The sequence below is a fragment of the Parus major genome, chromosome 1 (genome assembly GCF_001522545.3).
Source record: "Parus major isolate Abel chromosome 1, Parus_major1.1, whole genome shotgun sequence".
NCBI classification, from domain to species: Eukaryota; Metazoa; Chordata; class Aves; order Passeriformes; family Paridae; genus Parus; species Parus major.
In genome coordinates this window covers 75,195,147-75,210,462 of record NC_031768.1, presented here as the reverse complement: position 1 = coordinate 75,210,462, position 15,316 = coordinate 75,195,147, and the positions used below count along the sequence as shown (strand labels likewise).

Genomic DNA, 15,316 nt, shown 5'->3' with positions numbered 1-15,316 from the left:
ACAACAACTACTTGACAAGCTTTCAACGTTTCATCTTACTCTCACATTCAAGTGTGTGCTTTGGTCACTACCTGCTATTTAAACCCTGCTCTGAGAGACAGCATTGACTACTTACCTACGAGCTTTGCCACAATTTTCATGATGACCATATCCGTGTATGCTGCAAACACTGAACTCCACAGACTCTCATCCCTTGAAAGCAATTGCTCAACATGTGACTATTAATCTCTTCTAGGCTCTCTGAGAGGTTCCAATTTTTATTTCAGACCAGTGACCACTATATTGTCAAATATCATACAATTTCTGCTACCCTAGGCTTTAACTTCAACCAATGTCTCTAGTGTGATGATTTTTCTTTTCCTGGTATCTCCCATCACTTTATCAGCCTGAGCTGAAACAGGACCTGAATGAAGATACTCCATGCACTAAACATCACTTTGCTACTTTGCAGCAAGCCTCTCTCCCTCTTTCTCCCTCTTTCTCCCTCTTTTTCTCCCTCACAGATTGTTTTACTCTGTGTGTGCATTTGAAAGGAAGAGACTGAATTAAAATAAAATGCTGATTTGCTGAGTTCTGAAGAATACAAAGATGCAAAGATCCTGTCCACCTTGAACTCCCTGGGAGATCCTTACAACCAACATTGAGCTCAAAAGTGCCCAGGCTTTGGTATCCAGAATTCTCAAAGATTTCTCAATTCCCAAACACAGACAGATACTGAAAAAGTGGTATAAAATATACACATAAAACCAGTTGAACTAAGGTTGCAAAGCCAATCTTGGTTGCCTAGCACTAATTTTTAGTAGTCTGACTTTGCAACTTGAACTGCCTATTCCTCACGCCATTTTCCTGAACAAGTACACACGTGCTCACACACACATATACACCACCCCTACCAAAGCCCACAACTGTACCAGTTATGTTACACTGAAAATGAAACAAAATGGTAGCATGTTTCACAAATACTTCAATATTGTATACCATAAAATATATGCATGACACACATACTGATGCTGAATATATAGCTATCTATTCATACAAATATACACAATAAAGGAATTTTTTTTGGTTTTTTTTCTGTTGTTTAGCAATGCTGACTACTCCTTTCCATAAAATGACTTTTAAGAAATACCTTAAGAAGTTCCTTCTCTACATAAAGAGCAGAACCCATTAACAAATAAACTTACATCATGCATGGAATCCATCAGTTTTGTAAGTTGATAGAAACGCTGTGAGTTGGCCACAACGCCTTTCTGGCGCAAACCAATTGCCTTCACCAGTTCTCTGATGTAACTTGTTCTCATCTCATCAAATTGGCTTTGACTTCTTAGACCTTCCAAAGGAACTAAAAAAAATAAATAAGAACCAGTTGGGCTACAATTTACTCTGAAGGCAATGAAATTTAAAGTACCGGAAAAATTTACAATATTTCATGCTGCACAATGCAATGCATTATTATGTGCCAGGTTTTTCTTCCCATTCACAAGTTACTCCAAAAACAGTGATACAATTAGTTAAAAGGATACACCAGGAGCGTTCAGTTCATTTTGCTAATTGCCTATATCTAGAAATATCCCTAAGCTTCTGTTACATGTGTTTGCTGGGAAAAAAAACAGGGTTAAAAGAATCTCTCCTGCCTTTGAGGAAATACGTTACTGATTCATGTTTACACTGCTGAGGGTCTGCCGTCTTCACAGCAAATTTGTGGTAGAGAGATCTAGCTGGAGTGCTTCAAAAAGAAGTCAAGGAATGAGCACTAAAGCAGTGCAGACAGTAAAGCTGCCAGGGCTCGGGCCTCCTGTTTGAATCTCTTTCACTTAACAGATCAGAGTCTTAAAGGTGAACAGCTTTTTTAAAAAAAATAGCAAGGAGGAGAAATTGGTTGAACTCCCTCTTCTCTTAAAGGTCAGGTGTGAGAATCAAAATGAGGACATGGAGAGAACACTGAGGAAAGAACCTGTTAGTGGCTGCTAGTGATAAGTGTCATGGAAAAAGAATACCTTAATTTTCAAAGCCTGGATTATCCTGAACATTCCTTACAGCAGGTTTATAGGGAACTAAGGAATGTTTTCATATAAAGTGTCTCTAATTTAGGGTTAGATGGAAGCTATCCTTGACTCACATCTCTAAACCAGCAATGAAGTCCTTATATTTCCCCTGCAAATTAATTTTAAAGGTATCTTCCATCAATGAACGGCCTTTTTCCTCTGAATTCTGCAAAAACACAGTCACATTCCTGCCTAACGACAATAAGTTCATCTATTCAAGCTGTTCCCTTCCCCTGAGCATATCTGAAGAATGAGGATGCTTTTATTCAGTGGCACACACTGAGCCAAAATCTTATGCAAAGAGACTTAGAAATTCCTTTAAATCAGAAGTCTGGAAAGCACTACATTTAAGCCTCAGCCAACTCAAAGGAAAAACTGTAAAATCAAATATAATGTTAAAACTTAGGCTGGGGGTTCATTCAGAATTAGAAATGTATTGAGACTGACACTCAGTTTAATTCAAATTATCGTTTCTTTGGAATTATCTAAAAAAGTCAAAACCAGTTCATCTAAATAATAAATTGAACCGAAGACACAATGAGAGACTAAAGGATTAGACTTGATTTACTGTTAGTATACAAAAGCCTGAAATGGCTGTACTTTCACATTTGAAGAGGATTAAGATGAATATCATGACTAAAATAAAAGTAGTCTTAAAAAAATACAATGAGGTTAAAACATTAACAATGTTGTTTAGAACAACAATGAGGTTATATGGCTTTTTGAAAATACTTTTGTGAAATTATAATTATACAGTACCAAACGTTTACTAAATGTCTCAGCAACAACTGTTAGGTGTGTTCCTTTTCCCAAAGATCAGACAAATTGTTTTTTCCTATAAGACAATAAATGCAGGAGAGAACAAAAAGCAAAACTCATCAGAACAGGTAGAAATACTTTCTTTTTTTAAAATAGTAATTTCTTGTATATACATAAACATATCATCTTAAAGAATAGCTTCTGAGTGCAATGCAGATAATAAAGAAAGGTAACTGGATGAATTCTGTTAGATTGATGCACTCAGAAATGAGAGGGATTGGACCAACCATCATAATGTTTTTTGAATTTGATATGAACTTTCTGGAATAGAGATAGCTGAAATATCACAAATTTCTCTAACTGAAATTTCAGAATATAGTCAAGGGAGTTTATTTGTGATGAAAACAAGGTGGAAAATATTTAAAATAGGAATACTTTCACATTCTAACAAAGCAACTGGAGTTATATCAGACAGGGATTTTTATCCACATTACCTTTACTGCTTTTGCAGAGTGAATTGTATTTCACTATTCTTTTAGTAATTCCCATGTTCATATGAGCTAAATTTAATCTTTTTCAACTTTTCTCTGCTGAGACCAGGGGTTTTTCTGAGAATGGGTTTATGCAAATACCAGACAAGTGCAGATTGAGAGTGACTAAATTTTGATTCCTTATCAATTACTTAAACTTTGTAAAACCAAGAAGCAGGTTATGCAGGATTTACACATCTCTCCTCTGACTCCACTGTGTGTTGAGAACCAAACTTTTACATTCTTTCAACTGTATTTTTCAAAAGTGCTTATTCTCATTTCTAACAGCATCTGTATAACTTTAAAACTTTCTATCTGGGGATTCATAACTAATAATTATGGACTCAGCAGATGCAAATTTTAGTACTTCAGAGAAGATTCTGGAAGTTCACCATTTCCTATGTAAAGTGCAATGCAGCTGTAAGCTGCATTCTTTAAAAGATGTGTATGACTAAGTGACCATGGATTTTGTTTCCAAAGAAACAAATCAAAGAAAAACATTTTCATTTGTTTATATCTGTGCTAAACTTCACCTATTTATAACTATAAAAAGTTGGATAAATGCAAGCATTGTTTGTCATGTTCACTTCCCTAATTCTTTAGAGCAAACATCTTTAAGATCTTGGTCGAGATAAAGCCCTCAGGTCTGATAATTTGGTAAATATTTTTAAATATATTCTAATACTTTTAGTTGTTTTGGTTTAGTTAGTTTTTTTTAAATCTGTGTAGAGTCACTTGAACTGATGTTTCCAGGCAGAAATACTGCACAGTTGTTTTGAAAATGTGTAACTCAATATACCCATATGTCAAAAAGGATCCAACATTTCCCAGTACCTTTATACACAATAAAACCAACAATGAATCACAAATTCTTCGTTCTTTATAAACATTAGAAAAAAAAATATTTTGTTCTTAGAATACTAACATTCCATCTAGGACATTTCCATCTGTTAAGCCAGAGAGCTAAGTGATTGTCAAGTTAAACAACACAGTTCAAAACTCTTTTAGTAGTTACAAAGAAATAAAGAACCTACTTGTGTTGAGAAGTAACAGTGCTTTCATACATAGGAACTCTTCTTGGCTAACTTGAAGTCTGACAAATTCCTGTGGGAGTTGCCACATGGACAGACACAGGGAATAGAATGATGATTCTTTCATTCTCTGTCTTACACCCAGAAAAGGAAAAAAAAATAAATTAAAAAACATGAAAAAGATGAAGAATGGCTCCAGTACTAACTCCTTGAAAGAAAGCTCTTGTTAGCAGTTTATCACATTACAAGAATTAAAGATAAGCTTATATACATAAACAATTTCCTGATTTTTTGCTCCTATGCTAGTTTTTTATTGCAATGAATGTGCTACTATTTTGGATGTTTAATCTGTTACTGCTGTCCAGAAAAAATACCCAAACTATCAAAGATGAATGCTAACCACCAAAAACAAGGGGAGTTTATTAATTAAAAATACCCTAGTGATTAATGTGAAATGCTACCTTATTTTAGGAGACCATAGATTCTTGTATCTCCATAAAGATTTCAAAGCATAGAACTGAAGATAAATCTGAAACTCTGTAGAAAACTTGTATCAAAATAATCTGTAGCAACTCTAGCCTAGTACTTCTAGGAGCAATGATATTATTTTGTAGCATGTTATGTCTTTAAAGAAACTATTAAAAATCTCACATGCTGAATAAACAGAGACATTAATACAACATTTCCTAAAATCCCACAGAAGTAGCCAGAACAAATTACACAGGAAATACATAAAACTGTGGGGTTTTTTTCAGCACTTCTATACCACTTTTCCCTTTGCAATTTTGCTATATTGAGTATATATTAATGCATATACTTATTAGGAGAGTAATTTTCAACTGAAATTACTGCAATGGTAGCATTACATAGTTTCTAATCTAAACTGAATTCACTGCACATTAACCTGATGATCCAGTAACTTGTTTAAAAGGTTGCATCCCAATCCAGATGAATTCGGTACAATAACAGGAAGATTAAATTTTGCTTCCCCGCCTGCTAGGGGGTTCAGATCAGCATTCCAACCTGACTTCAGACAGTAACCTCAGCAATCAAAACAGAAGATATTTTCCATTTTAAAAAGACTTTTTCAATGCATTGAAGGTTTTTTTTTCTTGTCATTTAAGGTGTTACTGTTATCTTGAATGAAAATTATTTCAATGTTGTTCAATGTCTGATATCTTGTACCAGCTCTTAAATGACATAAACATAGAAATTTAATCTTTTAGACATGAATGGACTTGCTTCAACATCTACTTTAAATCTCTTTTTCTATTACCTTTTTGGTAGCATCTCTTCCTATTTATTATCTATTAAGAGCAATAGAAGCTTTCAGGGTTAGCAGTTTAAATGCTGTTCTTACTCAAATTTTCAGACACTGCAAAATAAAAGTAAATCCTTGTAGGGAGTTAATACTAAGAAATCTTTGTCAAACTAGCACTACTGGCTTTCTCGGTTTGAAATTGATGCGACCAAACATGTCCTTCCTGAGAAGTGTAACAACTCAGTTCACTAAATGATGGACTGGCTGTGACAAGCTTTGGATTGTGGTTTCATGGTAATTATGAAATAACTAAGGTGTGTGTTGCCCCTGCAGAAGGAATTTCCATTATCTCTTTCTACCTCTGGGCACACACTCCTGTGATTCTGGCATTAGTGCCACATGGTGAGTCATGTCAGGGATCACCTCTACCTGCTAATGAATGGGTTAGTTACCTCTCAGGCATATAAACTCTTTATCCATTTGATAGTGCAGCCAGAGAGTGTTTGGTGCAGTTTAGCTAAAGTCATGAGGATGCACGACCAGGACAGATAACTTTATTGGCAGTGCTCAGCAGTTATCTTTGCTTAAAGTGAACCTGAAAGAACAAGCTAAGACATCATCTTAGACAACAAAGTTGTTTACATTTTACTGATCTAAAGTCTAACTTATTTCAATAAATAGTTGCAGCAATGATTCAGTGCATCAGTTACTTTTAATATCTTTGTCTGTAACATCTCTAGTATGACTTTGAAGTGAGAAATATGTTGTCAGCACCCAGCATAGATGATCTTGAGGTTGCAATAAGAAGCTGATGTATTATAATCAGGGTTCATAAATCCGAACACCATTCCCAAAGAAAGTACTTAAAGTCTCCTTCATAAGGTGCCAGCAGTGGTCCAGAAGTGGAGTGATACTCCAAGACATGAAATTACTGCATAAAGCCATCTCACTCTGTGTTTCTTCTAAATGTAACCATAAGATGTACCAGACTATGCTGGGACAACAATCCAGTTAGAAATTCTTTCAACCTCATCACTTCTAAGTACTTTAATTTGTACAGCACAATTAATAAAAAAGGGAGAGGAAAGAATTCATTATGCAACAACTTCACAGTGATTTACAATCATCTGGAAGAGAAAAGGTCAGGAGCTATAAGGTCAGTTCTACTATCTTCTATAAAGAACTTAACAGGGAGGATCTTGCACATCTATAGATTTTAAAATCAGATGTTTAGAACTGCAAATCTACCTCTAAATTATTACACAGTATGTCTTACACACCTGTTTTTCTTTTAGTTTTCTTCATAGCAGTTGTTTTAGTATTTTAAGAAAAAAAAACAAACCAGAGAAAAATGTATTACGGAAAAATAAATATAGGAATTAAATAATGTTTTACTGCTCCTGGCTACCCCCCATGTACTACAACCAAAGAACATAAAATTACGAGTCTGACAATATTAATTTGCAGAGCTAGAAAACTGACAAAGACTGAAATGACAATTTTCTAAATTAAACAGCATAGTGAAGGAAAATCCAAGACAAAAAGACCCCTCCCCCAGCAGAAAAGAGTAGTCTCATATAATTTTTCTTTGATACTGAAATTCCTACTTGGTGAATATTTTTTTGCAATTTTCTAACAACAAATGGAATTTTCTAACAAGAAATGCATTAGAAAATCTTTTTTATCAGAAAATGTCAAAACTGAGCCTTTAGATGATAGGTGAACTGTTTGCAAAAACCACCCAAACAAAAAAACAATGAAAAAACCCACACTCAGTTCCATTTTGTAAACATTCACTCATGAGTTATTCAGAGGAATTAAAGCAAATCTTCTGACAACATGATTATTATTTATTGTTGCTTTTTTTTCTCTTAGATAATTAAAATACTATTTGAACTGCTTTTGCTTGACCACGTACACAGAATTGTTGGGGTTCTCACAAAACTCCTCCCAAAGTCACTGAACTTTGATATGGTTGGAGGACTTGGCTGTTAGTTTTGAAACAGAACAAGTAATGAATGAAATCTTGGCCCTAATGGAGTCACAATCCCACTGGCACAAAGAAGTTCAAAGTGTTATTCATATAACACAGGAGCGTTCTACTTACTCATTTAGAATCAGATCTGGTGCAAAATACAACATCTGACCACTGACATGTTTGTATGATCTCCACCCCATGGCAAAAACCATCAGACTCATCCAGGAATACTGGATGAGGGTTATCTGATCATCAATATGCAAATTCCGAAAACCTGGAAATGAAATTAAAGATAAAATACTTCATCATTCTCATTTAGACAGCAGCTAAGTAGGTGTTTTTAGATTACAAATCTGAGCTATCAAATTCAGAACACCTAGAAAGACAAGCAGTTTTGGGGATGTAGCTCTCTGATGCTTGGGTATTAACTGCCTGTTTTACCTTGATAATTAACCTCTTGCCTTTTTGTTCTCATCCAGTATTTCAAAATGTTCACACCGAAATTTATTTTAGCAAAAATTATTGTTTCAGAGGATATGAATGCATCTCTTTTTCCTTCAGTAAAAATATGACAGTTTGTAACGTGATCACTGTAACCAACTCACATTTAATGTCGATAACTTGAATACCAGTGTTCTTAACGTAAGATGCTGCTGTCACACAAAAGCATCTATATATGAGTATCTTTCTTATCTCTAAAGAGAACTGTATTCAGTTGTGTGCTTGTGTTTGATAACTTTTGCTGTTTGATAAAATTAAAGATTTCCACAAATTATCTGAGTGAAATGAACAGCTTCCTGCCACTGAAAGCAGTGCTCCTGTTCTTCACATGTTCCTCTTACCACCTTCAAACAAGCTTTGGCACTCATGCTCCTCCTCAATGAACTGGTTCAGCTCATGAAGACACCAGAAAAACACAGAGGGCTAACAAAAATGCTTTCTATTCTTCTCATTTAGTGAGATAAATCAATTCACTCAAAAGGTCTGGTAAGTGCCAACTGCAATGAGAAGAGCAGTGACTGAGACTACTGCTTCCTGCAGCAGCAAAGTGTCAAACTGAGCTCACATTAACCTGTATTTTCCAGACTTTCAGCTCAATATATTGATTTCCATACATTCCAGGATGACCATGATGATTTCTATCACCATACAAAACACAGAAACAAATTTTTTATTTTTTTTTAAAATCCAGCAGTGGATCCTCATAACTACAGTTAATTCTCATTACCAGTCTGTCTGTGAGCTGCTTAGTCCTAATTGGTATTATTTATAAAAAAATTTCTTTGTTGCTTTCAAAAATTCATTTTAGTAATAAGAAGAATAAAGAATAAGCAGTTATACAACCTTTTTACTTCAAATGAATAAATAATAGAGTAAGAGGGGCTGGGGTAGAAAGGCTGTTATAACAACCACATACAGGAATTCTCTGAGCTCCTGTGCTTTCTTGGAGTGAATCTAAATACTTAGATGGATTCTTTCAAATGTGCTTTCCTATTAAAATATTTAATTCATTATCTGATAAGCAAAAGCTTAATAATTTTGGAATTTGTAAAAATTAACAGGTAGTCAATAATATTCTCCTTAGAGTGCTCCTCCCATGAAATATTTGCTTAACTACAATTCACTTCATATAAGAAATGATATTACCTGGTAGTAATTTAGACCACTTGACTACACAAAGAAGTTGCCTCTCACAAAGATGATTCAGACTGGTCAGCAGGGAACTTGGTGTTTCAGGTTTTGTATTGTCATAACCAGCATAGACAACCTCTGGCTCAATGCCTCGTAAAACACTTATCATTGGGGGAACAAACTGTATTTCTTGATTTGGAGAAAAGGACAGCCTTTGGGTTAGAGACTGGCTTTCATCTTGAAGGGCTGCTGGCTGCTGGAGTGCAACATCTAACGTTCTCACAACCTTAATTTTGTTAAACTTTTTCAATTTTCGACCTGAAAAAGAAAATTGTTGATCTGTTACAAAGAATTAACCAGCAACATTACTATTTTCCACTAGTGTTGGATCACACTTTTAATCTATACAAGGAAACTAGAACTGTCTTCAGAATAAGTTTTCTATTTTTTGATTATTATTTAATTGAAAAATAATAATGGAAAAAATCTTAAGAGCTTCTCCCTCTGTATCCTACTCCCTTCACTAGAGGATGAACAGCACCCACCCATTAAAATTATTGCCATAAATTCTAGGTTACAGTAACCTCATAAACTGTTTTCTGGTTCAATTCCCACTGTTCTGTCATATGCCAACAGCTAAGCCAGCTGGCTCTACAATTCAGTTTCTATTTAACGTAAATTAAAGATAATGCTTCTTTAACTCCCTAATATTCAAAACCAAAAATATTAGTAAGTAATTACTACACACAGAAACTTCTTTCCTCCAGTTTCCTAAGAGCATTTCAGACTCATGGCTGAATCCTATTTTGATGCCCAAGGGATGAGTGAAAGACCAACAAATATTGTAAAACCACATCAATGCTTAAAAAATATTTCACTTCCTAAAGCCTAATTTCCCTTTTTCAGTATTTTGATTGTTATTTCTGCGCTGCAGTGGTATGAACCATACTAACTAAAACAAATTAATGGCTGAACTGCCTTCCAAAAATAAGCACAGCTACACGTTGTATGGCTATGGAAATATACAAGTTTAGGTAGAAATTCTTCAAATTTCTTTCATGGAAACAGTCTAGCAGTGCACCCTACAGACAGAGAAAATCAAACCTTCAGAGGTTCAAAGATATATAACACTCAGTGACATATTACTGGTTTCAATAAAAAGGCAAATCCACGCAGAGGTGACTACATGGAACACATTTGCTTTAAATAGATCCACAAAGATGATGAAAACCGTAGTGTTCTAGATCTTTAGTTCTGCCAAAGAGGTTTGTCTTAGGGAAAAAAGGATCAAAAAATGCAATAAACATACTGATATTTTTGGTCTGATTTACATGACAGGGGGAGATGGCAAAAACAGTAACACTTGTCATGCAATGACATTCAGGGGTCATATTCCCACTAACTTAACTGCAGGCTTAATTAGTTTAGTATCATGTGTGCCAAAAATCATATGCTCATTTTATCACTTGTGATAAGAATAAAAATATTTCTGATTAGAGATTTATTAGTTAAGAACCAAATACAAAGTTACATATAATGTTACAGCTGAACCAAGAAAAAAAAAGTTAAACAAGAGCCCACAAAAGAATAGACAATTTATTATTCCAAAAGACCTAGAGCCAATTTTTATCATAACAAACCTATACATAGATGACTATGGGAGTTTCCCACTAAGTATTGTGTAAGTAGGAAGGAAAACAGAAGTAACAATGCATTTGATAGTTCATAAATAATGATTTCAGGTATTTTCACAAATAATGGCTTCAGATACTTTTACAGTTCAGAGAACAATAAAGAAAGAAACCAAACAGAATTCTTATCACATGGAAATGTTAGTAGTTAATAAGTACCCGTGTTTCCAAGTGACTAAATGTATCAGAATTAATGTCACACTGGTTTGCAGAACTTCTTATGTGTTTATTGCTAATTATGTTGCTTAACAGTCACCAGTAAAATAACTCCACTTGTTACCTATCCACTGGAGAGGTGACTATTAATAACTCACAGCAAACTTTCACATCTACAACAAGGAGACCATGTCAAATTAATAAAAATTCTTAAGGACATAAGGAAAACAACAGAGATTTGACAATAGCTTAGTTTATCATATGCTGTTTACAAAACAGGTAAGTTAGCAATGCAAGATAAATAAATGTCTCCATTTAGTCCCATAATGGGTAAGTAATACCAATCCACTCTGACAACTACTTTTCTTAATCCTATAACCCGTCTGTGCATATTTATACAGCACACACTTTTTCTGTAACATTTTAATTTTCTTTTAAGATAGCTAACCATTCAAGCAGTTTCTTAGTACTCACTGTACCCCTACCCTTGATTACTATGAATAGCATCTTTATAGTGTTTGTGTTCTACATGTACCTAGAAAACATAAAAAATATAAAATATATTTATTCTCACTATCAGATATATTATTTTTGTCCTCACTACTTAATTATGTACTTTACTATTTTTTAACTAGGTGTAAAGAATCATATAGACAATCAGACGCTACTGATGGTAGACACTTTATACTAAAAGGGTTGGGTTTCTAGTACAAGTCTAACATCTCACTACCTTCTCTTTACCCTAACGAGGTGAAAAGCATCAATGATGTATTATTCTTGACAGAACACTATGGCTCTTACTTTAAGGTCACTATGCTCTTGCTCTTTGTGTAGAAAAACAAGCCATGTACACCTTCGGGGGGTGTATACAAAGAGAAAGCAGCAAAGCAGAAGTAACACATCTTGGTTTTAATAAAACCTTTGATCCTACCTCAGAAAATATTACCTGGTAAATTAAATCACCTTTTTCTGCATGTAATCACTGCACTGTGGACTGAAAGCCGACTGATATAATGAAGAGCACAGTAGCTTAGCAATACAGCTGAACAAGGAATCTGTGATAATCAACCTGGGAAAATTACAGATTCACTCATAATAAACAAGAGAGTTGAGTACTTGTTTATTCCAGGACCTGATCCAGCTACCTGCTATCCTATTATGTTTAAGATTAGAAAAGGGGTAGATTAATGTCTGAGGTTATGAGGTTATAAAACTCAAAGATAATTAACACTTTCACAGGGAATGACAATTATGGTACAATGAAATGCATGTTTTTATTGATATTTTCCTTCTATACATTAAGAAAGAAAAAAGTCCACATAGGGAAATAAATTACTGATGCTATTTGTTACTATTCTATAATTTACTTACAACTGATATACAATTTCTTTTATAAATATTCAGGGGTTTGAAATTGCTTTGAATTTAGGGTTGAAAACTAGAACGATTGTCCATGTAATATAATATTACATTCTTATCTATATGGTTGAATAGGTGTACTTCTCTAAGAAGTAAGTTTAACTTAATAATATAGTATTTTTTGGAATCTTATCATTAATATCCTGTAAAATCTTAGTGCTTCTCATGTTAATTAAGCAAAATAGTAGGTCTTCATTTAAATCGAGGCCAGCATCAAGAAACTAGGTGTCAGGGGTAAAAGAACAAAAATATCTCTCTGTAAATTCTAAACAGCAGAAATCAGAAACCGCACAAAAAAAGTCTTGACTTATACAGGCTGTAAACACAAGAAGAGATTTTAAGAATTGCTGATTCTCATTCATTTAAAATACTCAAGGATTTCTCTAAGTATGTAATTTGTTCCAAAAACTGGAAATTTGTGTATGGACATTCATCAGAGAATCAAAGAATTCCAGGATGAGATGAATCTCAAGGACTATCCAATCTTCCTTGGAAAAAGCACAGTCTAGACAAGATGACCCAGCACCTTGTCCAGATGAATCTTAAAAGTGTTCAACAGTGGGGAGTCCATCAGTTCTCTTCGGGGATAATGCCAATGGCTTATTTTCCTCACTGTGAAATATTTTACTCTTTTGTCTAATCAGAATCTCTCTAGGAGTAACTTGTACTAATTATTCCTTGTCTTTTCCATGTGACTGCTTGCAAAGAGGGTATTTCCATCTTTGCAGTCACCCTTTAAATAGTGGAACACGTGATAAGGTGTCCCCTAGGCCTATTTTTCTCAAGGCTGAACAAACTCAGTTCACAGTAAGAGAATCACAGAATCATTTAGGTTGGAAAAGACCTCCAAGACCATCGAGTCCAAACTTTGGTGCATCACCACTTTGGCAACTAGAGCACTGAGTGACACATCCAGCCTTTCTTTAAACACCTTCAGGGGTGGTGACTCCATCACCTCTCTGGGCAGCCCATTCCAAAATTTAGCAATTCTGTCTGTGAAGAATTTCTTCCTTGGCACAGGAAATTCCCTTGGCACAGTTTGAGACTATGTCCTATCATCCTCTCATCTTAGGGAGCTGTCGTCCCCTAGAAAAGATGCCAACCCCCATCTTCGTACACCTTCCTTTCAGGGAGTTGTAGAGGGTAAGAAGGTTGCTCCTGAGGCTCCTTATCTCCAGGCTAAACACCCCCAGCTCCCTCAGCTGCTCCTCACAGCACTTGTGCCCCAGAGCCTTCCCCAGCTCCGCTGCCCTTCTCTGGACACGCTCCAGCCCCTCAATGTCTTTCTTGCACTGAGGGGCCCAGAACTGAGCACAGCATTTGAGGTGTGGCCTCAGCAGTGCCGAGTCCAGGGGGACGGTCACTGCCCTGCTCCTGCTGGCCACACCACTGCTGATCCAGGCCAGGATGCCATCGGCCTTCTTGGCCACCTGGGCACACCCTGCATCATGTTTAGCCTTTCCTCACACAGCAGGCTTCCCAGCCCTTTGATCACTGATGTCTTTGGGAATATTATCTAAGCCCTGTAAAACTCCATATATGAATCATACTGTTTTGATCAGCACATCAAGTCACGATTAGGAAATCTTGCTCACATGATACAACAAAGGAGTTAGAAATAGCAGACAAGCAAAAGGAAGAAGGGTAACAATAACCATAAAAAGAGGATTATGGTTAACAGCCTATCTTGAGATTTCATTTGCAGTTTGTATTTTAAATCCTTATTTACAAATAGTCCCACCCCAGTCTTCTTCATTTTTGGCCTACATCTGTCTTTTCTTTCAGAACTAAGCATTCTATTTCAGCCTTCATGAAACAATAAGCTTGTTACTATGCAGAACAATGCTGAAACAAAAGGACTAAACAATGATAGTGAGTCATCTCACATTCTTCTGCTTGTTGAAACTGCTGCCTGTGATGTTGAAACACAGACTTTAGTTATTGGTGTTACCCAGGGTATCACAAATGAAAATTCAGGCTAGACCGTCATCAAACTCTTAGTTGTTCAAAATTCACAGGCAGGAATGAATTTTTATCTGTATTAATTTACACCCATTAGAATCATAAAACGGTTTGGATTGGAAGGGATCTAAAGATCATCTAGTCTAAGTCACATGCCTTAGGCAGGTATATATTTTAGAGGTCAAAATTGATCAAACCTTGCATGTTCTCCCAAATTTTAAATGCCAGGCACTACATCTGCCAACTCCTCTTCCTGAATCTTCATTCTTACTCTGTATTTTCCACAGCCTGCTCAGGACCTCTGCCACCTTGGCTTTCTCCTCTTCCAAAACTTGGCAAACAAGATTCTGCCTTTGTAGTAATACTGTTTCCCTATTGCACTGCTACTCCAGTTTTAAAACACCACTTCAATCAGAGAAGGATCCAAAGGACATGTTCTCCTTTTGTCCCTCTCCTCTCAGCCCAGAGGCACCAACGTGCTTGTCAGCTGCATTTATTTTTTTATCTGAGAGGTGGCACTGACTGACCACGTAAGAATGACACAATGGCCGTGTGTGTGTGCAGAATGCTCCAGCTCCATGGAGCTCACATTCAGCTTAAAGGAGCTGGAAACACAGAGCTGTGCAATCAAACTGTCAGCCTGAAAACTATATACGTTTTAAATTATCAATGAATGCTGATCAGCAGGATAATGAAATTATGCACAGTATATAGTGCCAGCTCTTCCTTCAGGGATAAAAAACAATACTGAAATGTGGGGGAAAGAATGTAAGGTTGAGCAGAGGAGAAAGACAGAGGGATTTGATAGGATAAAATTGACTAGACTGGAAATAAAGCAGGTTCTTCTCCTTC

The 15,316-nt window shown here is 35.7% G+C and overlaps 1 protein-coding gene across 1 annotated transcript in view; it reads right to left on the bottom strand.

Annotated features, from left to right (window-relative positions):
- Positions 1 to 15,316, bottom strand: part of PGR (progesterone receptor) — a 32,249-nt gene that overhangs the window by 2,279 nt on the left and 14,654 nt on the right. Inside the window, exons 4-7 of the mRNA XM_033515989.1 lie at positions 9,252 to 9,554; positions 7,734 to 7,878; positions 4,369 to 4,499; positions 1,185 to 1,342 (exon numbers count right to left, since the gene is read on the bottom strand). Of these exons, the coding sequence (XP_033371880.1) occupies positions 1,185 to 1,342; positions 4,369 to 4,499; positions 7,734 to 7,878; positions 9,252 to 9,554 (737 nt within the window). The remainder of the gene's footprint in view (positions 1 to 1,184; positions 1,343 to 4,368; positions 4,500 to 7,733; positions 7,879 to 9,251; positions 9,555 to 15,316) is intronic.